The sequence below is a fragment of the Protopterus annectens genome, chromosome 2.part0 (genome assembly GCF_019279795.1).
Source record: "Protopterus annectens isolate FY-2018-M chromosome 2.part0, PAN1.0, whole genome shotgun sequence".
NCBI classification, from domain to species: domain Eukaryota; kingdom Metazoa; phylum Chordata; order Ceratodontiformes; family Protopteridae; genus Protopterus; species Protopterus annectens.
In genome coordinates, this window is record NC_056728.1 from 2021215 (window position 1) to 2045772 (window position 24558).

Below are 24558 nucleotides of genomic sequence, written 5' to 3' on the forward strand. Positions count from 1 at the left end.
GATGTCTTGAGAGGTACATACCAAATGGGGCGTTGTATTCTATAATGGGTCTAATGAGGGATGAGTACAGTGGGACAATGACCTCCTTTTTTCTGGATGAAAAGCCCTTCGTGATGAGGTGTGCCACATAGAAGGATTTCCTGACTGTTGTGGCGATGTGTTATTGTCTGCTTGCTCTCTGGCAGACTAGGGTGACTGAAAAACATGGTAAGCAGAGCTTGGCATTTTAAGATGCTTAGCTGCTAAACTCGGGACTTTAGTTTGAATCTCCTTAGCTACTCTAGCAATTCATTAATGTACATTTATTTCTTTGGTTGATTGAGGGGAGATGGTATAAAACATTTAACAAAAAGATTACATTAGAAAAGTATGTGTCTGGCTATTGGTATTGTATACTTGTTAACTTGCTGTACTTGTCTAGCATTTTTCATTTACTATAACTTGTGTTTGGCATACCAGGAAGATATTTTAGGATGCTCCACCATTCCATTTGTTGTCTGTCGTCAGTGATATCAGCTGTACACACAGTGAAAATAGAAGACACAATGTCTTTCACTTGTGATGGAGTGGCAGATTCTAACAAAAATACTAGTCTTAGCACATTGTGTAAACTAATAAGTTGGACAGTCTAGTTTTGTAGATTTATAACCCACTTTGTAGTCAGCTGTGATGTATAGTGGGCCTGAATCTAAAAGAGTAGCTGTCAGTGTCAGTGATCTATTCCGGTATAAGCCTGCCTTGATTTTGAAAGACTTGCGCTTAGGCTTAACATAAGTCACTTACACTATCTAGAAATAGACTTCCAGTAGGGGGTCAGATTCCAAACAACTGTTGCCAGTGTAAGTGACTTATTCTGGTGTAATACACTAGAGTATTTCACTTACACTGAAAGCAAGTCTCTTGGAATCGGGCCCATTATACATCATGGTTGATAGAGTAGTCTGTATTACTTGAACTTGACATCTTATGTGGTATTTGCAGGCAATAAAGTGCAACTTGTTCATTTTTCAGTCTTAAAAAAGAATATGTAGTCACTTTTTTACTTTTTCTTTTTAACAGGAATTTAATAAGCTGAGCTATATGAATGCTCAGAGTGAAAGTTTAACTCAGGATCTACTATGATGAATACACACGCCATGGGTTACCATGTTGTAAGGACACTTCGGCGTTATCTGGGTGTGAATTATGTACTTTGGAATCCTTCTGTAAGCGTGGGAATCGGAAGTTGGAGAGAACTGCCCAGAAAATATTGCACTAATAAACTAAACATATGTAAGGACTTATTTTACTTAAATTCACAGAACTTACTAGTTACTTGCTGTAAGAAGAGATTAAAAGTGTCATTAAGATGTTTTTCAGTGGATCAGACTGGCAATGAAAATGGCAAGACTTCACTGAAACAGGGCTGTGCTGCAGGTAACGAAGATCCGAGTTTAGAACCACCCTCATCTGTTGGAGTGCGTGACTCTAGAGTAAGAAAACTTGTGAGGACTCCAACCACACATCATAACCCTGAGTCTGAGTTTGAAAAGGTTGCTGGAGATGACTCATCTAGAGGGCAGCAAACTCATGAACAATTTTATGAGCTGCTGCTTAAGTGTTCCTCACCTTCTGATGTACTTGACCTGGCAGGAAAGTCCAACTTGAATCCACATCAACTTAGTAACTGTTTCACCGTCATGTGGGACACCATTAAAAAGATGTCAGAGGAGAAGAGATGGTATGAGAAAAAAATCATGTTTGAACACCCCGTGTTTGAGCAGTTGTGCGTGAAAGCCATGCAGGAAGCCAGGGGAATGCAATGTGATGATTTGGCTTACACCATGCTTGCTTTGGTGAAGCTTGGCACATCAACTCATAGCAGGTTAATTCAGATGCTGCTAAGGGTTTCACAGGTAAGACCAAATCTCTCCTTAATTAGAATTTTTCTGATCTAAGTAAACATAATTTGGTACTTGAATGGCGACATAGTTTAAATAAAAAAAAAAGTTTAAGGACTACTTTCTGACTATTTTCACATCAGAGGCCAGGAAGCTTTGGCATAAGAGCAGGTTTATTTACATTTTAGATGACTGGGTTAATATTAGTCAGAGCATTTTCACTGAAGACCTGAAGATAAAAGGCCCAACACACTGAAATGTAATACAGTAATGGGCCTTTATTGGGTTTGAAGTAAATTTTTTCTATAGCATCTTATGAATGGGTATAGAATGATGTGAACATAGTTGAATATTAACAGTAGCAAACATAGCAAAGTAGATGTGTGTGTTGTGGAATGGTGGTATATTATTCGCAGTCCACAAGTTTGTAAAATAAACCCTGTTTTATTGTAAAGTCAAACAAAAGTCAGTGGTGCAGACATTTCTCATACAGACACATGCATCAAAGGTGTTTACTACACTAAAACAAATATCCACTAATAACACAACCACAGACACTAGAGAGTGCACCATATCTACCACTACAAACAACATCCACACCCCCACAGAAACAAAACACATTGTGTTCCTACACCCCCATACTCTTTTTACGTGTACAAACTCTATTGCTGCATAACTGAAGCCAAATTCAGATACCCTGAGCTACTATGAGTGCAAGTCGAGTATAACACTAATAGACCAACTGTGATGTCGGAGGGTAGTGACCCTCCTATCTGTTGACAAAATGTGTTTTCAGCCAAGTGTGCTACCATATGTGTGTGTGTATATATCCTTAAGGGGGTCATTTGCAGTGTTTCAGCTAAACAGAACTTAAAATCAAGCCCAATGTCCATGAAAGCTAGGGTCCCTGCAAAATATCCTAAGTAATGTCCAAACTAAAAAAGGTATGAGGTATTGTACAGTGAAGACTTTAGTTTGGCTGGGTCTTTCTTGCGGCTTTTACTGCCTGTGTGACCTTTTTACCCCTTGGTTTGGATGTTGTTTGGGATATTTTGCAGGCAGCCTAATGTTTGTTGTCAGACTTGATTTTAGTCTCTGTTTCTAAAGTATAGCCAGATAATCCACTTATATTGTACTGATGAGGTCATAAAAAGGCCAAAACATGCATGTCTGGGGTGGCTTTATTATTCTGAATGTTCCAATAAAGAAATTTTATGTCTCCAATGGTTCATTCACTGCATTTGCTCAAACTGTCTTGTTGTTTGTGTGTGACTTGAAATTGCCTTTCCAAGGTAGTTAAAGTTGTTTTGTGGTAGCATGCACTCTCAAGCAGTCTTTCTTAGTGCTTTTACATTGAGAGGACTGAGATATTCCATATAGTTGCAATAGGTAATCTTAGTGCCTTTACATTAAGAGGGCTGAGATATTCCATTTAGTTGCAGTAGGTGGTAGCCTGGTCTATCTGAGTTGGAAAACACAGAAGTTAACGTATGAAAATAGTACTAGGACTGTAACCTGCACTTTAGTGACGCATTGCCCAAAGTTAAGCTCAGAGAAGCTACTTTGCAGATCAGATAGCACTAATACCATATCCTAGCACTATTCAACTCTAGTCCCTAACTCTAGAAGCCACTTTAGAAGACATCTGTAGAAAACAGTCCTCAAACCCTAATAGCCCAGCCTAATACAGACCCAGACAACATGGATATGCAATTTCCAAATGTCTCTGTGGCTAGCTTTTTAGACATGGGCATCCTAAGACAATGTAACAATTTCTGTCATGTTCACGGACACCGTTTAATCCTTAAAGAAACCAACGCAGTATGAAAGAGATGTACATTCATTTTCCTTGCAGGCAAAAATCTTAAGTACAAACAGTGTTTCAAGAACATATACACACCACATCCACCACACATAGTGTCCAAACAGATAGACCATCTTTATGCTGAGGCATTAAAAAGCAATCTCGCCAAACCTCAAAGATGACCTAAGCCTGCAAAACAGCAATGTGTATCATCAGCAATTTATAAAGCATTTACCAAAAGTGACACCAAACACCACACATAAGCCTACACCCAGTAGACCCCTGTAAACAAAGCCTATAAAGCAAGCTAACAATTTACCTAGGACTCTTGTAATAGGAGATTCCATTGTACGACACACGGATGCCCCAAGGAGAAGATTACGGTTAGTTGCTTATCTGGAGCCAGGATCCACCAAGTTACACATGCACGTCCCATAGGTACCAGTATGATTCTATCGCAGTCCATGTGGGAGTAAATGACCTGGTGTCCCACAGGGCTCAGTCCTGGGCACCCACTGTGTTTTGCATCTACTTTTTCAGTACAAGCAAACAACGGGAGGGTATGAGTTGACAAAGTTTGCGATGACTGCAAACTGGGTGCCGTAGTCGAAACACAACTGAAAGAACTCCAACTCTATTCAGTCGCTACCGCTTGCTTCTTGGGGTGAAGACTCCCTATGCTGTGGAACAAAATCCGTATATGTGAGAGGCAGCACCTCGGCTGCTTTTGTTTAATGGGAGATCGCAAGATACCCCAGGGGATTACCTCAGTGTCACTGCTCAGAGGCAGACAACAGCAAAATAATGGGCATAGTTCCCCAAACCTAAAGGGTGGTGTAAGCCACACTAGGTATGTAAATGGTAATGCCCCTCGGGCAGATAGCCCTAGTAGATATATGAACCTATGAGACATGCTTGTCTGGATTGTATGAAAAGAGGCAATATGGACCTTTGAATTTGTCTTTCAGATTGGTATGTGCCTTTCATTGAACAACATTCTACCTTCACCAAAGATGATGCCACAGAATGAACAAAAATGATTGACTTTAACAACTGGCTTAGTTTCTGGTGTCATTCTAGGCAGGTTCAGCTGGCTTAGTTTCTGGTGTCATTCTAGGCAGGTTCAGCTGGCTTAGTTTCTGGTGTCATTCTAGGCAGGTTCAAGATCTGTCAGCTTGGATGGACATGGTCAACAGACCATGTTGCTTTGCCAGTGACAGCCTGTAACTGTGCTGCTGATCTTTCCGATTTTGGCTGAAATTTTATCTACCCCCCCTCCAGAGCCTTTTGTAGGCAATGCCAAAGTCATTAATGCAATGACCATAGCAAATAAAACCCAAAAGAACCTAAAGTTGTTACTGCTCAATTCTTGGAGCCTTAACAAAAAACACCACACCCTGCAAGTTCTCCTCGCTCTGGAGAATCTAGATGTTTGTGACATTACTGAGGCATGGTTTAAAGCCGCAGGAGGGACTCCGGCAGTGCAGGGCTAGAGTGTCTTCCACACATTTAGACCATCAGCTGCACAGACAGGGACTAAAGTTGGAGGTGTCTTGATCTGCGTTAGCAACGAGTGTACCTCCGTGATGATACTCTGGAGTTCATTCACGTACAGATCACCTTAACTAGAGTCCCTTACCATGAGTCCCTTACAATGTCTTAGCAAGCTATAGGTCACCATGTTTGTCTCAGGAATCCCACAACTGTTGTTTAAATCTACTGGAGGCATTCTCCTTCCAACCAAACACTCCTTTCATGACTCTATAGACTGGCAAACATAGACTGACACCAACTTCCAGGCAAAATGTTTCCTGAACTTTATTAGCACAAATATCCTTATTTGACAACATTAACATAACACGGATGATCCATAGGGAAGCAGAATGCAAGAAAATACCACTGTTGTTGGTGGGTCTTGATGCAGCGAAAGCATTCAACAGAGTAAGCTAAAACTTTATGAGCAGAGTAATGGAAGCATTTGCATTCTGATAAAATTATAAGGTTGTTTGGGAGGATATGTGAGAGATTGGAGGCGAAAATTAAAGTGAGTGGGCTCCTCTCTGATAACTTCTGCTTGCGCAGAGGAACCAGGCAGGGGTGTCCTCTTTCCCCTTTATTCACATTATGTTTAGGACCATTGGCTAAGAAAATAAGGGACTGAGAAATTCAAGGATATAATTGGCAAGGTCAAGAAAAGCTGGGTTTGTGACAGAACCAGAAAGGGACATTACGTTGTTGTGGAGCATTTTGAGACCGTTTCACATCTTTTCGGGATACAAAATTAATGAAGCTAAAACAAAGGCATTAGCAGTAAATTGTGTACCCACATACAGGTGTGTTCAGCTGTATCCATATTTATGAGAACATGATAAACTGAAGTATTTAGGAGTATCTATTTAAAAATGATTCCAGTATGGCAACTAAGGATATGTGGGAAGAGACTAAACAAAAGATAACACAAAGAGTAAGAAAATGGAATCTTTGTTATATGGATATTGATAATAAGGTACAAGCAGTTAAATGTTTAATCCCTTTAGTCCTTATACACAGATCAGTCATACTTTTATCAACCAAAGGAGAAGTTGTTTATAGCAATTAATAAAGAGCTGAAGGAATTTATCTCCGAGGGGAAGACTGCAAGATTCAAGTGGGATAAGCTTATTCTTCCAATAGAACAAGGTAGGCTGAGATTACCTGATTTGAAGAGGTATTTTAGAGCTACACAGTTAAGACTCCTATACATAGCACAAGTGGAAATCTATAATTCAAAGTGGAAAGGGATGATGATGAAACTGGGGGGAAAGCTCAAGAAACAAGGAAGGAATGATTTTCAATGAAAACTTTTAAGAATAACAATAATCATACAGAATATTGCATTCATAAAGTAGCAGAAAGTATTCCAACTAAGCCAACAAAGGAATGGAGAAAGGAGATTCTGCCAATATGGAGGACTGCAATTAGGGATGCAGACAATAGGCAAGAGGGGGCTGGAATTTATTGGAGAAAACTGGCAAAGGGACCCAAGGTATTGGGAGCAAATAACTAGATAGGGAAAGATAGAATGAGAAGAAGCCAAGAATTTGTTTGGACTGTAGGTTAGAGATTGCCTTCCCTGTCGAGGATTGATATCAGAGTATAGGCATAGAGAAAGAAATGGGAGGGGGGGTCCTAAACAAGACTAGCACTGGTAGATTTTTAGTAGACTCTAGAACAGAAGTTGCCATTAAGAAAGGAATAATTAGTAGAGTATATAAAATATTGCTTGATAACTGTAAGAATCAGTCAGTCCATTTTCTAGTAATTGTTTTTTTGGCAGCCACCGTAATTGGACTCTGCAAGGTCTTACCATGTCTAGACAATTCAGATTCTGTATCATATCTTAAAAAATTATTTCCTTAGTTACACCAATTTGCTCACCCATCATCTCAGGCACAATAGTCTGTGGGCACTCTTTAAAGTCTGCCAACTCGTTGCACTCCCAGAAAATATGTTCCTAGTTACCTCTTTCTTCCCCATCGCACCTCCAACATTTGCTTTCTACCGGAGAAAAAATTATCTGGAGTATACTTTGGGAATGAAAATATCTATTTAAATACTTCCAAGCAAAGATCTTAAATCGTCTAGACTTTGTTGCATATTTGGGTGACATACAGTTTTGTTTGTGTCTTTCGGCTTTTCCCAGTTAGGAGTCGCCACAGCGGACCTCCGGTCCGCTAATGATTGGCAGTAGAGTTTTACGTGCTGGCTTGCCGGGCCTAACGCACAACCTTCAATGAAGGAATGCCCATTCACGCATGTCGCCACACAGAAGACGCTCTAACTGAGAATCGAGCAGGCAACGTCTGTGAGGCGACCGCTACCGCAGCACCACCACCGCAGCCATCATTTGGGTGACATACAGTACATTTTAATAATGTGATGAAATCACAAAGTAAATATCCAAAAAATTGACGAGTTTAAATGACTTGTGATAAGTAATCAACAATACACAGTATTCCCCACCTAAAAGTAGGAAATTAGCATTCAGAGTAAATGTTTGATCTTTCTGTAGTAAGCAAGATGGAGGGAGGGTGGTTTATAATTGTTGGGTTTAATTTTAATGAAAATGCTTGGCTCAGCACAAGAATCCTCAGAGGCAAAATGTATGCTGCGGAAACTTTCCTTTACCTGGAAAACGTAACACTGATAGATTTGGCATAATGGTCAAGGTCTTCACCTTATAGACACAAGGTACAGAGTTTTGTTCTGACCGTAGATTATTGGTGTAATGTAGCCTTTAGGGCATTTCGTCCATCATTCACCTATAGGCCACCTATGAACTATGCATGGATACTGAAACCTGATTCCAGTCTACTGAAGGCACGCTATTCCAGGATGTTCTACCTGTCATTTGTTCATTGTGGCAGGAGTCTATCTGTCCATATTATTTATCAGAGATCTCGTGCTTACACATCTCATCCCAGATGACTTCAGTCTTGATGAAGTAAAAGTCCAAATCTTTCTCAAAAACTAATCAGTAATTACAGGGTCCCCTCTATGTCTCTCTAGATGATCATATTTAATACCTAGAATATTCTTCCTCGGTTGCAAGTCAAACCAGAATATACTGAATACCTAAATATGCTCACAAAGTTAGAAGTCAGATCAACCTCCTTTTTATTAGTAGACTTTAATTACCTATCCACCTACACATCTAATAGTTCTTATGCCCAGGCTTTTCGGCTTTTCTCTACATTATTGAATCCAGTTCCCTGGATAACCAAATAGTTCCTGTGTTACAAACCCTCCTTGCAATTAAAAGCCAGCAGTGCTGTAAACACAACATTTCCGGAATGATCCCCCTGTATCCACATATTAAAAACGTATGACTTAGCAGTTTCTTTTCCTTTTGTGGTATATCCATCCTTATTTTGCATATGACATTTGAAAGTTTCTTGCTAATGAAATGTACATAACAAAAATATCTATAGCTGCCTTATTATTTCATCTCATTAAGGTTATAAAATTGTTCGGACTAAAAACTCAGAGCTTGTTTACGGTGTTCTACTTCTGGGAGCTGCATTATTTCCCTCCGCTTGGACCATAATCCTATTGAGCTTTTTTTGTAGTCTGAAGATGAAGAAAGTTGATCATGACTGACAGCAAATTCTTTGCTAGCCAGGAAATACTTTGACACATAGGAGTTAAGAAGAAAGGAACTGACCAAATGATAAAAAGTTCCAGGATGCACGAAAAATACTAGTAACCCAAAGTAATGCACCCAGTAGCCATCAAGGAAAACTCCACTTTATTTGAATCGAACACCAGCAAAATCCATTGGTTGTTAACGCTTTCATCATAGACAATGACTTCATCAGAACAAGGATAATTCACATGCTTGAAGAGGTCTATATGTAACTAAAAATTAGCACATATTAAACTGATTAGTCAATTAAGAAAAAAACTTGCTTAAAGACACATACTCCAATATAAAATAAATACTAAATTCTCAAGTATAAAAGTCTATGTATATGCATGCACAGCTCTTGTGAAACATAGTATATGAAAATGGATAGTTTTAAAATAATTTTTTGTTTTATATTTAAAATGTATAAAAGAATATATGTATAAAATGTAAACATTTTTCATGCCTAAAAAACATAGGAATACTTTAAAAAAATTTATTAAAAATACTTGTAAGTTTTAGTAGACAGGAAATGCACAATGATTATAAAGTCATCTATTTATTCTGAGGTCCCAATCCTTAATTTGGATTCTGTCCTTTAGGGCTGGTAATATGGAAACGTTATCATTTAGTCCTGGGGGGAAGTTGGCGGCAAGCCTGAGTTGCCAAATAAGTTCCTTTTTGCTAAGCTGATTCTTCCAATCTCCCCCCCCCCCCGGGTTCAATGTCAACTGTGTCTAATATACCAAACTTGAAGCCTTGGAAATTTGGACAGCTTAGTGAATGCCCATACAATGCATTAGATTCCTTTTTGTTTTTTAATTCATATAAATGTTCATAAATCCTACGTTTGAAAGATTTTTCCGTCTTTCCGATGTAGTATGCCGGACAGGTATCACACATTGCCAGATATACTAACCTCTGTGTTCTGCAATTACCATTCCTAAAATTGATGTTGGTCCTTAATCTGTCGCTCAATGTAGTAACAGTTCCCCTAAAAATGAAACTACACTGGGAACACCTACCACAACTTGTAGTCCCTTTTCCATTCCCATTTCCAATACCATTTTTTGTTTTCTCTACCAGTTTCTTAAGATTCATTCCCACCTTGTTTATAAAAAAGGGTTGGTCACCCAAAGTTTGGTAAATATCCTCATTGGTTCTAAAAATACTCCAATTTTTTCGCATAATAGCTTTAATATTTTTAGATATAGTACTGTATTGTACTATACATGCTCTTGTAAATGCCCCAGACGCAGGATGGGATTGGGGACTACCCAATGGTGGGTTTGTAAACTGACCTGCTCCCAAAAGAGGTTTGTATTTCCTACCCCATTCACCATACACTTCATCCAAAATTGAATTCATCATGTCTTTGGGCTAGCCCCTTTGTAAAAACATGTTGGTCAAAGTAACAAATTCTTTTTTTGACTTTGTGTTCAGAAGTCATTCTAGCAATACATATAGCCTGTCCTTTAACAATGCTTTTCTTTTGGAACAGGGGGTGATGACTGCTGAAATGCAAGTAAGAGTTGCAAAAAGTACTCTTATGAAAAACCTGAGATCTGAAGCCATGGTAATTATGGGAAATTAATGTAGCCAAAAATGGTAATTGTTGTTGTATCCAAAAATGGTAATTGTTGTTCGTGACAGGAAAATGTAAACTTGAGGAAGGTAGTAGTTCCATTCAAATAATCAGTAAATGCAGGAATATTGTCTTTGTCTCCCTTCCATAGAATAAAAATGTCGTCCAGGTATCGATTGTATAATAGTACATGTTCAGCCCACCAAGTGTTATTGAAAACATGTTTAAGCTCCCATCCAAAAATTGGCATACACTGGTGCACATACTGCTCCCATAGCCACCCCAGAGATTTGTTGGTAATACTGCCCTTCAAAATAGATGTAGTTATAGTCTAGAACCATAGACATTAATTCACATATAAGGGTGACCTCCCCATGAGTCAAACTGGAATCGAGAAATAATATATCCTCGAAAAATTCCATACCATCTTTCTTGGGGTACAGGTGAATAAATCCTTAACATCTATGGTTAAGAAAATAAGATCTGGGCTCCATATTTCTTTACTAAGTTGTCCCAAGAAATCCCAGGAGTCCCTAACCAAATGTGGAACTCCTTATGTTTAACCTTGTTTTCCATGAAGCTGGACAAATTATGGGTCTTGGACCCCCTAGCAGACACAATGGGTCGAAAGGGTGGGGAGCAAACACTCTTGTGCACCTTAGGTATGCCAAAAATCACAGGAACCCTGGGGTGGGTATTGGTCAAAAGATCATAGGTGTCCTGGTCAGTATGTTCATCCAACAAAAATTCTAACAAAAAACTGTCAATACGTTGGTATCCGTTGTGTGTCTGGTTAATGGACACCTGTGTATAATTATCCTGATCAAATAACAAGTCCTGAATGATGTTGGTATAATCAGCTGCTATACCTTTGTATTTCTGCAAGAATGCTTTACCGATTGTGTAATGGTTATATGTAGGAAACCAGTGTGTGAGAGTCACTGTAAACAAATCCCAGAGTATATTTCTGAGGAATGTCAAACATACCAGTATTTCTTACTGCTGCCATTCTATTGAATGGAATTGTGATCTGACAGCAGAGATTAGGGGATTGTGATCTCAGCTGTGCTCTCACAGTGCACTGTAGGCAAAATGTCGCTTTAAGGAGGGCATTCTGGGTTAGAAAAAAAAATTAAAAAATTGCTCGATGTTGCACTGACAGGCAGATGTAGATTGTGGCCAAAAGGTAGCTTTCTAAGAAAACAAGAGTGTGTCAGAAGTCTGCCCCCATGAGGGCATTCAGGGTTAGAAAAAAATAAATTAAAAATTGCATAATGTTGTGCTGCAGGCAAGTTTAAATGGTCTAGAATTCTATGGCAATTTTTTTTTTCAGTTCCTGCCCATAGTAGATGCTCTTACAATTAAGACCTTGGGATGGCATGATATTTTAGAAAAGACAGACCAGTAGTTCTGCTACAGTATATTTGTTGTCTTGACCTTTTGAATGTAGGGAGGTTAATTAAACAGCACAGACCTAGATGAAATATTTCATGTTTTCATGTAAGATTACATTTGCCCTTAATAAAAGTTACAGGAAGCTTAATTTCTTATAGAACTGCAATGACATCATGAAAAGTTCTGTTGTGTAGTAAACGGTTTAAGTATTTAGCATGTATACTATGTGTGACAAATGCAGGACACAGTACTTCACAGGACATGAATTTTGTGCTACATACATACATTAGAAACTACAATTGGTGCAAAGGCAGGATGTGACGCTTTGCTGTTTGTTCTAGTGGAGGACCACATACAAATCCGAGATGCATAATAGATCTACAAATGTGACCATAGCTGCTAATTTATTAAAACAATGCACACAGGAATGGCATTGTTCTAAGATATATTATTGTCAAAACAGTAGGCTGCATTTTGTTTGTAATCCATAGCTGTCTGACATTCAAGTCTAGATTGAGACATTTTATATGAGGATGCTTGGGAAATATGTGGAGATAAGACCATTGCCCAAGAATAGTATTCCTGCACACATTTATGAAACTTTCTTACCAGGATTTGACTTTGTCCCCCCACAGTAGTGGAATAGAACAGTCTTTACCATGGTAACTGTTGCTCATACCTCTACACTTAGAAGACAAGCAAGGCAGAGCAGTTTGTTCAAGATGCTTTTATTACATAAAACCACATCAGGATGGATAGCAGTATCAATAAACATAAACTGATTACCAGACAGAGCTTACACACATGCATGCTTACATCTCAACAGCTAGCTACAAAATGGCACTCTTGACTTGCATGTGCTCAGTACTCAATACACTTGTACATGCCCACAGGAGGTTTTCTTAAAGAGACATGTACACGCATTGATCTACATCCTCCCTCTTAAAGATTGCCCTTATCAAAATAACATTGCAGTTAAATCTACATGAATATAAACATTAGAAACAAAGCACAATGTTCATGTCCAAGTTGCCGTGTATCTGGAACATAGTCTGGAGATACGACCAAATGTCAACAGGGACAGTCTTCTATGAACAACTTGAATCAGGATCTTTGGGATTCATCATAGGAATGGGGATAATCACTGGAACTGGAACACTGGACAACTCACTGTGAGAAAGTCTTTCTCACAGGCTAGGTGCTGTGGAGTAGGCTCAGACATCGGTATCAAATGCTTCCAATTTCGCCTAAAAACTGCTCCTTGTGATTCCACAGTGTAAGTCTCTGCTCTGAGCAGATATTCTTCACGACTCCAATCTGATCATAACCTTTGAACGTTTGCATCCTTACCACTTCTCTCTCTCGTAATGGATTGAGCGGTTTGCTGGTCCTATTGTAATAAGACTTCTGGGTTAAACGCTTTTTCAACAGATTGGCTTTCACTGACCTGTTGTTCTTGACACATGGAACCAACAGTTGACTACTGATTGGCAATGTGGTTCTGGGTCTTTGAGCAGGTGAACCAAGATGCTTATGAGGAATATTTCTGAGATTCAAGAAATTCGGAAAATATTGCTGTTGTCTCATTTCAGCTTCCCTAGTAACTGCTTTGCACTTTGAACTAGAATGTGTAGTTATGCCAAACCATTTGACTGTGGATACTCTGGGCTGCTCATGATATGAGTAAAGTCCCACTCTTCGGCAAATCTTTTGAACTGTTGGCTTGTAAACTGCATGCCATTGTCAGAAATAACTTCTGTGTCGGGTTGTATATGGAAATCGCATATCTGGTTCATCTGAAGTGGTTCTTTCTGTTGATGTGGCTTTGTACTGTTACATACTGTCCAAGTGTTACATACTGAACAAGATGAAAGTACTCTCTCAACATCTTGTGGCATAGAAGGCCAAAATACTAGTTCTGAAACCAATCTTGTGGTAGAATTGGTTCCTGGGTGACCTCTATGTAAGATAGTAATGTACTTTGGTTGCAAGTACTTTGGAACATTAACTTTAGAACCTTTCATAATGATACTATTGTCAGACAAAATCTCGTCTATGTATGGAAAATATGGCTGGACTTCTGGAAGTAAACCAGATTGCTTTGACTGCCATCCTTGTTTGAGAAAGTGGTTGATCTTCTGTAAAACTGGATTTGCAGCTGTATGATCTCTGATCTCTGAGCTCATCAAAATGCGTGGAAGAAATTTTTCTCACTTCCATGACATCAAAATCAAATTGCTCATTCTCATGCTGTTCTGTGGTACTTCTGGGTGATCTGGATAAAGTATCAGTAAAATAAAGAAGTTTGCCTTTTTTGTAGACAAGATTGAAATGATACTTTTTGCAATCTAAGCATCATGCATTGCAATCTGGCTGAGGCTGTATGCATAGGTTTTCTCAAAATAGTGACTAGAGGTTGATGATGTGTTTTCATCTAGGTAGGTCTACCATACACATAACCATAGAACTTGGGACATGCAAACGCAGTTGCCAAAAGCTCTTTTTCCTTCTGAACGCATTGCATTTCGTGTACATCATTGTTTCTAAGAGTAGGTGGACTAGCAATTCTCTGTTTCAGGACATCAAATGCTCTCTGTTGCTGTTATAACCAAGACCAAAATACATCTTTACGTGTTTCTCTTAGTGGTGCTGATATTTGACTCAAGTCTGGAATGAACTTGTCTAGGTAGTTAAACATGCCAAGGAAAACATTGCAGAGCTTGAACATTGTCTGGTGCTGAATCTTGAGTATGGCTGTTTTGTTTAGAAGGGTCTGGTCGTAAGCCCAAACTGGTGAACAGATGACCAAGTGACTTCTCATAGAATTGAGCTTAGGGCTTTTCTAGAAATTTATTGAGGTTTCTGTCATGTTGTTCTTCATCATGACGACCTACCAGTATGTCGTCTACTATAATAGTGCAAGGATACCCAGAAAAAATTTGCTCCATTGCACGTTGAAAGACTTCACTTGCAGAATTTATCCCAAATGGCATTCTCAGAAATATGTACCTTCCAGACAGAGTACTGAAAGTAGTGAGCAAAACAGATTTCTCATCAAGCAAAATTTGCCAAAAATGAACTGTCTGCATCTAAGATAGAAAAAAACAGTGGCATTTGTCATCGAGGCTGTGACTTCTTAGACTATGTGCATTGGATGATGAGGTCCTTTTCAAATCTCATGGATCAGTACATAATCTGATGTCATCTGAGCTTTCCTTATGAGCTATCACAGTGCAAGATACCCCACTGAGTTGGAGATGTTCATAGTGTTTCACTGCTGCAGTCATTACACTTGGGTTATCCTGCCGTCAGGCGGTCCCGCAGTCGGCCAGAGTTCCAAAGTCTTGGTCCGGTGTCGGTTGCTGTCGCCTCCTCTCTGACATCAGTGCAACAGGGGTATATAAGAAGCAGCTGACGCCATTTTCGTCAGTCTTTCTTGCCGCACGGTGCCCGAAGCAAAAGCAGTTCACAAGTGCCGGTCGGCCGACTCCTGAGATATCAGATTCGATTTTTAGAACCGAAGTCTTCAGTAAAGCTAAGTACCCCATTGGGGAAACTTTTTCTTGCCTCAGACCGATGTCAGTAAAAGTTAATAATTGTATTTCTTGTGGGAAGCAAATACCTCATAAGGATTTTCATTCTTACTGTATTCCATTGCCTAGGCCCAGATCACGATGTCACTAGTTGTCGGTTTTGTGCTAGATTTAACAAATGCACTGTTAAACGTCGGTTTGATTTTGCTCGCCATTACTTTGGCCGAAGGTTTAATTATACCATGCCGTTGGAACAACCGACGACCGGAATTCACAAAAAGCGCAAAGATAAGGACAGGCATCAGAGGCCCAAATCTGACGACGAAGCCTCTTGTAGACCAGTCGCCGGTTCTCAGTGAGGCGCTTTCGCAGCCCCTGACACCTGCTACCTCAGAGCCACAGGCCGCGACTGACTCCCAAGTGGAGGTCCCTAGGCCTCTGGATACTCAAGGTGTTGGGCCTATGGAGACTAACCCTTCAGATGGGTCCAGAGCCACTGAGCAGGCATCGGCTTCTGAGGGTGTTTTCAGATCTTCACAACTTACCATTGCTACTACAGCCAAGTCTAAAACTACATTAAAGACAAAGAAGCAAGTACAGCATTTACCTGGACAGGCCTCCATGCCTAAAAAACAGATGCTCAAAATGGCCGAAGACTTAATTACTCTGATCAGGGGTTCCCATCCCCCTCCTGATAAAAGGCCTAGGCAGGATACAGACTATGATTCCTCTGACCAGGTTTCTATATATTCTGATTCCTCTTCAGACCAGGAATACTCTTTACCCCCCCTATGAGGACTCTGATACTGAAGAATCAATTCCTTCAGCCTCTCCTTCTGATGATTACTCTTTTGGGGAAACTTTACATACCATGAGGGAGCATTTCCATTGGGAGGGCCAGGATTGCTCAGAATCCAAGAAAAGGCTCAGAGACTTTCTTTTATTGCCTCAGCACAGGCCCCTTGCTATTCTGCCAGTGTTGGATATTGTGGATGATGTGTTCTCTGAATCCAGTTTAAATCCTGATTCTTTACCCCCTGCTTCAGTCAAGCCAGACAGGTACTACAGAGTCCCTGACTCTCACAAATTTCTTTATAAAAACCCTGTTGCTGACCCAGAAACTATTTCCCAGGGTCCCAAAGGGTTAAAGGCTTCCACGGCTAAAAATCCAGTTTCCTCTGACAGGGATTCTAGAGCTCGGATAATTACAGCTGACAGTGACTTCAGTAATGAATGTGAATTTATGAAGTGTATGTTTTTAGCACGAGGTTACCCTGAACTATTGATTAATGAGATTATCGACGAAGTGTCGTTGAAACGTCAGTCTTTGTTTTACATTCCACTTTTGAATAGAAATGTGGTTCTATCTAACAATACGGGTGATTTATCTAACTCACCATCTAATTCAAGAACTAGTATCATACAAAATCAAGTAGTGAATGAATTACCCACGTCTTTTATAACTACTTACAACCTGGACAGTGCCAGGTGTATTAAGATTTTGTTGAAAAATTGGGAACTCTTTAAAGGTGACCACCAAGTTTCAAATAGTGTAGGTGATTTCCCTATAGTTATATACAGGAGAGGTAGGAACCTTAAAGACTATTGTGAGTCTAAGAACATCACAGTCAAGACTCCTGTCATGTACAAGTGCCAATCCTGTAATTATTGTTCGTACATGTTGGAATCCAACAGGTTTAGTGTTAACGATCTACATTTTACACTGAGATGGAGGAACAACTGTAACTCCACCCTAGTCGTTTATCTTGCGTTATGTCAATTTTGTCCTGCATTTTATGTAGGCAAAACTGAGAGGAAACTCCGCAACCGAGTATACGAACACTTATATGCAATAAAGAAAGGGAAAATGGAAAATGCCCTGGCCAAGCATGTTGCTCAATTTTCTAACCACAGGTTTAAGTTTATAGTTATAGATCAAGTGCAGAGAGATGTTAGAGGTGGTCCTGATGCTCTGAAACTTGAAGAGTTGGAGTTAGCCTGGCAAATTAGGCTTAATGCCTACAACTTGCCAGGTTTAAATGAAGGATGTGTCATCAGTAGTATTTTAAAACTAAGAAGTTTAAAACGTTAAATTTTCCTGTATATATATATACCTTTTATTTTCACACTTCATCCTTGTAAATACACTAGTTTTACACTTCATGTAGGGCTTATAGTACTACATATTTAGATAAGAAGGTGGTGGTGTTTCATTGCTTCATTGTTTTAATGTACTGTCTTTTTAAAATAAGAATTATGTCTAAACTTATTCTGATTGGTTATGCTTTTGTATTTAAATGTACTAATTGTGCTTTTAAAATCTCTGATGAAGTTTATGTTGTGGCATAAACGAAAAGCGCTTAACATTAATTCTTGAGTGTGCCTCTTCATTCTGCTCTTTGGTTTATCTAGTTTGAGGGATTCTAGAGCGTTAGGCAGATGGGGGAAGAAAGTGTACACCTCTGCAACTTTAGCAGTGAGGGCTTTAAATTGCCAGTTTCACATGCTTAAATATCAACAATATTTACTGTCTCAGTTAAAACAGAAAATGAGTACAAGTGCAGAACAACCTGATTATAAGGAAATGCAGGATTTATTGCATGCAGCTGAGCAAGTGGGAAAACATACTTTGCAATGTGGTTTTGATTCATTAGGGGCTTCTTGTAGAGCAGCAGTTACGGGATCTGTGATGTTAAGGGAAAATTATTGGATGCTCCTTTACAGCAAAATATTTTATTTGGTGTTAAGGCAGAAGAGGTATTAAAGAAAATGGAAGATAAGGCAAAATCTATGCAAACAGTGAAGGATTTCTTACAGGTACAGCCACCTCGATTTAGCAGGAATTGGCCTACAAAAAAATGGTCCTTTCCAGTGTCAGACAGGCCACAAAGAGGCAGATTCAGATGCCCAAGAGGCAGATCTCAGCCCCAAGGCTCTTACAGACGACGACAGTGGGGTGCTTCAACCCCAAAAGGAGGTGAGGACAAGTCACAACCTTACAGGAAACAGTCCCAATGACTCCCTCCTTGCAATGCCAAGCTCTTCCATTTTGACAGCTCCCTTAGGGGGGAACTAGCACTTTTTTCACAAAACTAGCAAGCAATCACCCAAGACAAATGGGTGCTGAATATTGTGTCTCAAGGTTACAGGTTCCACTTTCACACTTTACCAAGGCTAAAAGGAATGCCAGACCTGCCACAAAATCAATGGGCAGAGGCACAAAAGCAAATTACAGCCCTCATGGACATGAGAGCTATTCAGAAAGTGCCACAGCAGGAACAAGGACAAGGATTTTACTCAAGACTCTTCCTGGTCCCCAGAAAGGACAAAGCTTGGAGACCCATTCTAGACCTTTCTACTCTAAATACTTGCCTGGATGTTCCGAAATTCAAAATGTTGACACTACAGCAGCTCCTTTCCATGTTGGGCAAGAAAGCTTGGCTGGTTACTTTGGACCTCAAAGAGGCATACCTGCATGTCCCTATCAGACAAATTTGCAAAAGATACCTCAGATTCATAGCTGGTTCAATGCACTACCAATTCTCTGCACTGCCCTTTGGCTTATCTACTGCACCCAGGGTCTTCACAAAGTGCCTGGCACCAGTAATTGCATTTTGCAGACAAAAAGGGATTCAAATATATCCATACCTGGACGACTGCCTGATTTCAAGCAGAAAGCAAGAACATTCTTCTAAAGCATCTGGCATTTGTAAAAAGGTTGTTAATTTGCCTAGGGTGCGCAGTAAACAAAAAGAAGTCAAAACTAGTGCCCTCACAAGAGATAATATTCCTGGGTGCCAGCTTAAATACAACTGCCCAGATGGCTTATCTCACGCCAGACAAACAAGGACAACTGACTCAGTATTTTCAGTTGATGGCAACAAAAGTCCCAACTCCCTGCAAGAAAAATTCTGCAGGCCTTGGGATTCATGGCATCCTGCATACTACTAATTCCATATGCCAGACTACATATGAGGAAATTACAATGGTACCTAAAAAGTGTTTGGACTCAACACTCTCACAGCTTGGAAACCAGTAATACCACTAATTCCCTGCCTACAACAGGAGTTTCGATGGTGGGCACAGGCATGTCACCACAACAAGGGTCAGCCTTTCACTCTTCCCACAGCCAGGCAGACTTTAACAACAGATGCTTCGGATTACGCCTGGGGAGCACACATGGCAGGAAAATGCATTCAGGGCAAATGGACCACAGACCAAATGCATCTTCACATCAATCAAAAAGAGATGTTGGCTGTACAAAATGCCCTAACAGCTTTCAAGGACCTTCTACATCCAGGACAATTATTATTAAAGACAGACAACACCACAGTAATGTGGTACATAAACAAGCAAGGGGGGCACTCATTCTTACCCCCTATGCAGACAAGCCATGACCTTGTGGAACACAGCTCTAACTTTTCAAGTTCATCTGCAAGCACAATTCCTGCCAGGAAAGAAAAATACTCTGGCAGACGACTTAAGCAGAAACATCATGGATCCTCACGAGTGGAAATTAAATCCACAAGTCTTCAGCATGATAATGCAAAAATGGGGGTGCTTGGACATAGATCTTTTTGCCTCCCCACTGAATTGCCAACTACAAAAATTCTGCACAAGGACTTATCACACACAAGCATGGAAAGTGGATGCTCTTTTGTTCAGCTGGAAAAGCCTAAATGTTTATGCCTTCCCACCACTGCCTCTCCTTTCAAAGGTACTCCTAAAAGCCAGACAAGAAAAACAGATGATTCTGATTGCTCCAGACTGGCCACGCCAGCACTGGTACCCAATCTTAAAGAACTTAGCTCAAGGCCCACCTTGGATTTTGCCTCAAATTTCACCCCTACTGACTCAATAAAACAATCCGATCCTGCACAATCAGCTCAAAACCTTAAACCTGGCTGCATGGCAGATTCATTAGCCAAACAGACAACAGCTCTCTCTAAAGCTGTTATGGATATCATTTTGGAGGCCAGGAGGCCTAGCACCAGGAAATCTTATTCAGAAAAGTGGAAGAGATTATGTGCCTGGAACCAGGCTCAAAGCCTTGACCCTCTTGTCCCTAACATTCCTCAGGTACTACAATACTTAACTGAGATGCTGGACAAAGGACTATCCTTCTCATCCATTAAGATTCACGCTTCTGCCATCTCGGCTCATTACAACACAGATCCTACTATTTTCTCTCATCCATTACTAAAACAGTACCTTAGAGGGGCTAAAAACATAAGACCATTCCGGAGAGCACCAACACATACTTAGGACCTCAATTTTGTCTTGGAAAAGCTCACTTTACCTCCTTTTGAGCCAGCCAATTCAGCAGAATTAAAATACATATCATGGAAAACTGCTCTGCTTCTGGCAATAACCTCAGCACGAAGAGTCTCAGAACTACAGGCACTAATGGCAGTGGAGCCTTTCATCATTTTCCACCAAGACAGGATTTCTTTAAGAACAAACCCTTCTTTTATGCCTAAGGTGGTATCCAGTGTGGCTCTTAACCACACTATTCACTTGCCAACTTTTTATCCAAATCCCCAGAATAAAGGGGAGAGACTTCTACATTCCTTGGACATAAACAGGCAATTACGCTTCTACTTGGACAAAACAAAAGCTTCCAGAAAAACTGAACAATTGTTTGTATCCTAAGCTGCATGATCACAGGGAAAGGCAATTTCAAAGCAGACCATTTCAAAGTGGATAGGACACTGTATCCGTTTCTGCTACACACAGCATGGGAAACCTGTACCTAGTAACATTAGGCCACATTCCACCAGGGCAACGGCCACTTCAACTGCCTATCTTAGAGGAGTGCCTACCAAAGATATCTTGGAAGCTGCAACTTGGAGTTCAGTGCACACCTTTACCAAGCATTACCACCTGCCTCTTTACTCTAGATCCAGAGCTGGCTTTGCCACTGCAGTGCTGCAGGGCCTCATAGCCACACCAAATCCTCTATAGAACCAGCCACCCTGACTCAGCTTTGGGATTCAACCCAAGTGTAATGACTGCAGCAGTGAAACATGAGGAACATAGTACAGTTTTGTACCTACCATAAATGTAGATGTTCGAGTGACTTCACTGCTGCAGTCCTGGCTACCCACCCGCCATCCCCTCTTTTTTAGCTGGGTCTTATCTATAACTTGCTACACTATTCTACCTATGTGATGTATTTGCTGGTTACTGAAGGTTTTGTTTTTTACCTTATTGCATGTTTTGTGCTGTGGTACCGTTGTCGCCTCACAGTAAGACGCTGTCTGGCTCGATTCTCAGCTAGATTGTCTTCTGCGTGGAGACCTGCGTGAATGGGCATACCTTCATTGAAGGTTGTGCATCCGAGCTGGTAACTCAGTATGTAAACATCAACTACCAGTCATTAGCGGACCGGAGTTCAGCTGTGGCGACCCCTAACCGGGAAAAGCCGAAAGACACAGCAGCAGCAGCATGTTTTGTAAGCAATATGTATTGCCTATCTTTTTGGGGGCACCTGACATCTGGGGCAAGAAAAACTGAAGAAAATGGCGTTGGCTGCTTCTTTTATACCCCTGTCTCACTGACGTCAGGGAGGAAGCGACAGCAACTGATGCCAGACCAAGACTTTGAAACTCTGGCCAACTGCGGGGACCGCCTGACAGCAGGATAACCCAAATGTAATGACTGCAGCAGTGAAGACACTCTAACATCTACATTTATGATGGGTACAAAACTGTACTTTTCAACTGGACAAATCACACCTTGTTGCGCCATTTTATCTAACTCGGCCTTGACTCTGTCCTGCATGGTTGTTGGAACTTTATGTGCTGGCCTGATAACTGGACTGACATCTGGGTCTAACTTCATGGAGTACACAACTGGAAGTTTGCCTAGCTTGTCTTCGAAAAGATCAGCATAGGTAGTAAAAAATAGACTGAGCAAAATTAGAGTAGTGGTCTTGGAAGCTAGCATGGTGAACTTCCTTGTTAAATGAATTTTCCCATTTTCAAACTGTCTCCGAGACCTAATAATGACTGACTGTGTCTCTTGACCACATAAAGTAATAAGTTGTAACTTCTGCCTGCAGAGCAATGTGAAAGTATGACTGAGTCTTCAGTTTGACTCTTCACCACCATAAGAAACACGTTTCGCACACTTTGCCAAATCAAACCTTTCACCAGCCCATACTCTAGCAAATGTTTCAGCAGAAGTAACATTGCAATTTGAGCCAGTATCTGCTTTGAGCTCTATGGGTTTGCCATTTATCCGAACAGTACAAAATACTTCATTCTTTGCCCATAAATCTACTGCATTGACTGTTTTATTAAGCACTGACCCAATCAACATAAAAAGTAGTTGATGCCATATTACTGTTGTCTAATTGATCAACTTGTTTCCTAAAATGTTCCCTTTTAGTAAAAGACAGCACACCTTCTTTTGATTTACAAAAGCTTTTGAAATTATTCCATTTATTACATTTGTGGCACTGTTGACCAAAAGATAAGTACTTTTCTCTTTTAGATTCATGACTGTTACCACAATTATGACAGTTTGCAATGAAACTAGGTTGGGGTCCATGCTTTGAGTTTGCTGACTTACTCTATACTTCAGAGGCTGTGCGAACTCTGGAACTTCCTAGAAAGCTCTGGGGTTTACCAGTGGATGTGGCAGAGAATACAGTTGCTGTCATGTTCTTGGGCCTGTTTCTTTTAATAACATGCTGCATACTAGCAACATGAGCTTTGCTGCAGTAACTTCTAAAGTTATTCTTATTTGTAAGCATATCTGTCAGCTCATATATCTGACAAATCTCAGTGGCCTTATTCAAAGTTAAATCGCTGTCACAAAGCAAAATCTTTGTCTCACCGCGTCATTTTTAATACCACACACAAGTCTGTCCATTATTAACTCGTCTCTTAAATCACCAAATCTGCAGATTTTAGCTTTTTTTTGTCAGGCAAGTTGTATGTGCTGCAAAAGATTCTCCAGGCTTTTGATCCCTTGTGTAAAATAAGTGTCTTCATTGCAGCATTTGTCTTGGGGGGGGGGGGGGGGTTACACTTTTCTCAAAATTTACATTTTAAGCACTCGGGGGGGGGGGGGGGGGGTCCTCCCTTGACTTGGCCTGTACAACAGTATGACTGTTTTCCACCTCTCCAGCATAGATAGCAGGTGCATACACAAATGAATGTTCTTTTTCTATGGGCATCTGAACCAGCTAAATTAAGTAGAATAAATGCCTTTTGTACGGTCATCTTTATCAGAAAATGCAATAACAATGCCATACTCTTGCTCAAACACTCTCCACTTCTCAGCAATATTATCAAACACTAGTGGACTTAGTTTTCGAAAACCTTCAGCCATGTCATCAAAGTATGCACAAGTACTCTGAAAATATGGCCCTTGTAATTATTGTATGAACAAGTTCCCTCTCTGCAGCTTGCAGTAACACACAAATGCACAAACTTTTTGAAATACTGTACTTTGCGAAATATGCTCTGAAATGGCTGTTTGTGAAACAACTTTACTGTAACACTCCACAAACATGCAAACACTTCATACACTTCTAATAACTCAGATAGCCTCAGTAAATGTGAAAAAAGTACATGCGTAGTAAAAATGCAGTTGTCTCCCCGTATTTTATTCATTTTATGCAATTCAGACTTTATTTCAAAGCATTTTCTGTAGTAATTTGAATAATTCTAGCAATATTGGACTTTTTGACTTATTTTAATATAATTTAGAGCAGCCTCTATGCTTCACTTCATATTTTGCAAATAAAAAATAGTTTGAGCAAGTTTTAACACTAGAAATTTCTTTCTGACCTATTTTTGCGAATTATGCATGTAGCAAGGATGGTCCACTTCTCTTGTATATACCTCTCGAAGTCAAAGTAGCGAAACTGAGTTCCTTCTGGCCATTAGATATGCCGCTTCTGACACCATGTCACTCGTCCCTCTACACTTGGAAGACAAGCAAAGTGAGGTAGTTTGTTTAAGATGCTTTATTATATAAAAACATATATGGATAGCAGCATCAATAAACATAAATGAACTGATTAACAGAGCTTACACACATGCATGTTTACATCTCAACAGCTAACTACAAAATCGCACACTGACTTGCACATGCTGAGTACTCAATACACTTGTGCATGCCCACAGGAGGTTTCTTAGGGGCACACACACACACATTGAGCTACAGTAACCATCAATATGTAA

At 40.1% G+C, this 24558-nt stretch overlaps 1 protein-coding gene across 1 annotated transcript in view; it reads left to right on the forward strand.

Annotated features, from left to right (window-relative positions):
• Positions 1-24558, forward strand: part of LOC122793688 (FAST kinase domain-containing protein 2, mitochondrial-like) — a 173697-nt gene that overhangs the window by 6019 nt on the left and 143120 nt on the right. Inside the window, exon 2 of the mRNA XM_044061907.1 lies at positions 1060-1895. Coding sequence (XP_043917842.1) covers positions 1119-1895 — 777 coding nt within the window. The 5' untranslated portion in view covers positions 1060-1118. The remainder of the gene's footprint in view (positions 1-1059; positions 1896-24558) is intronic.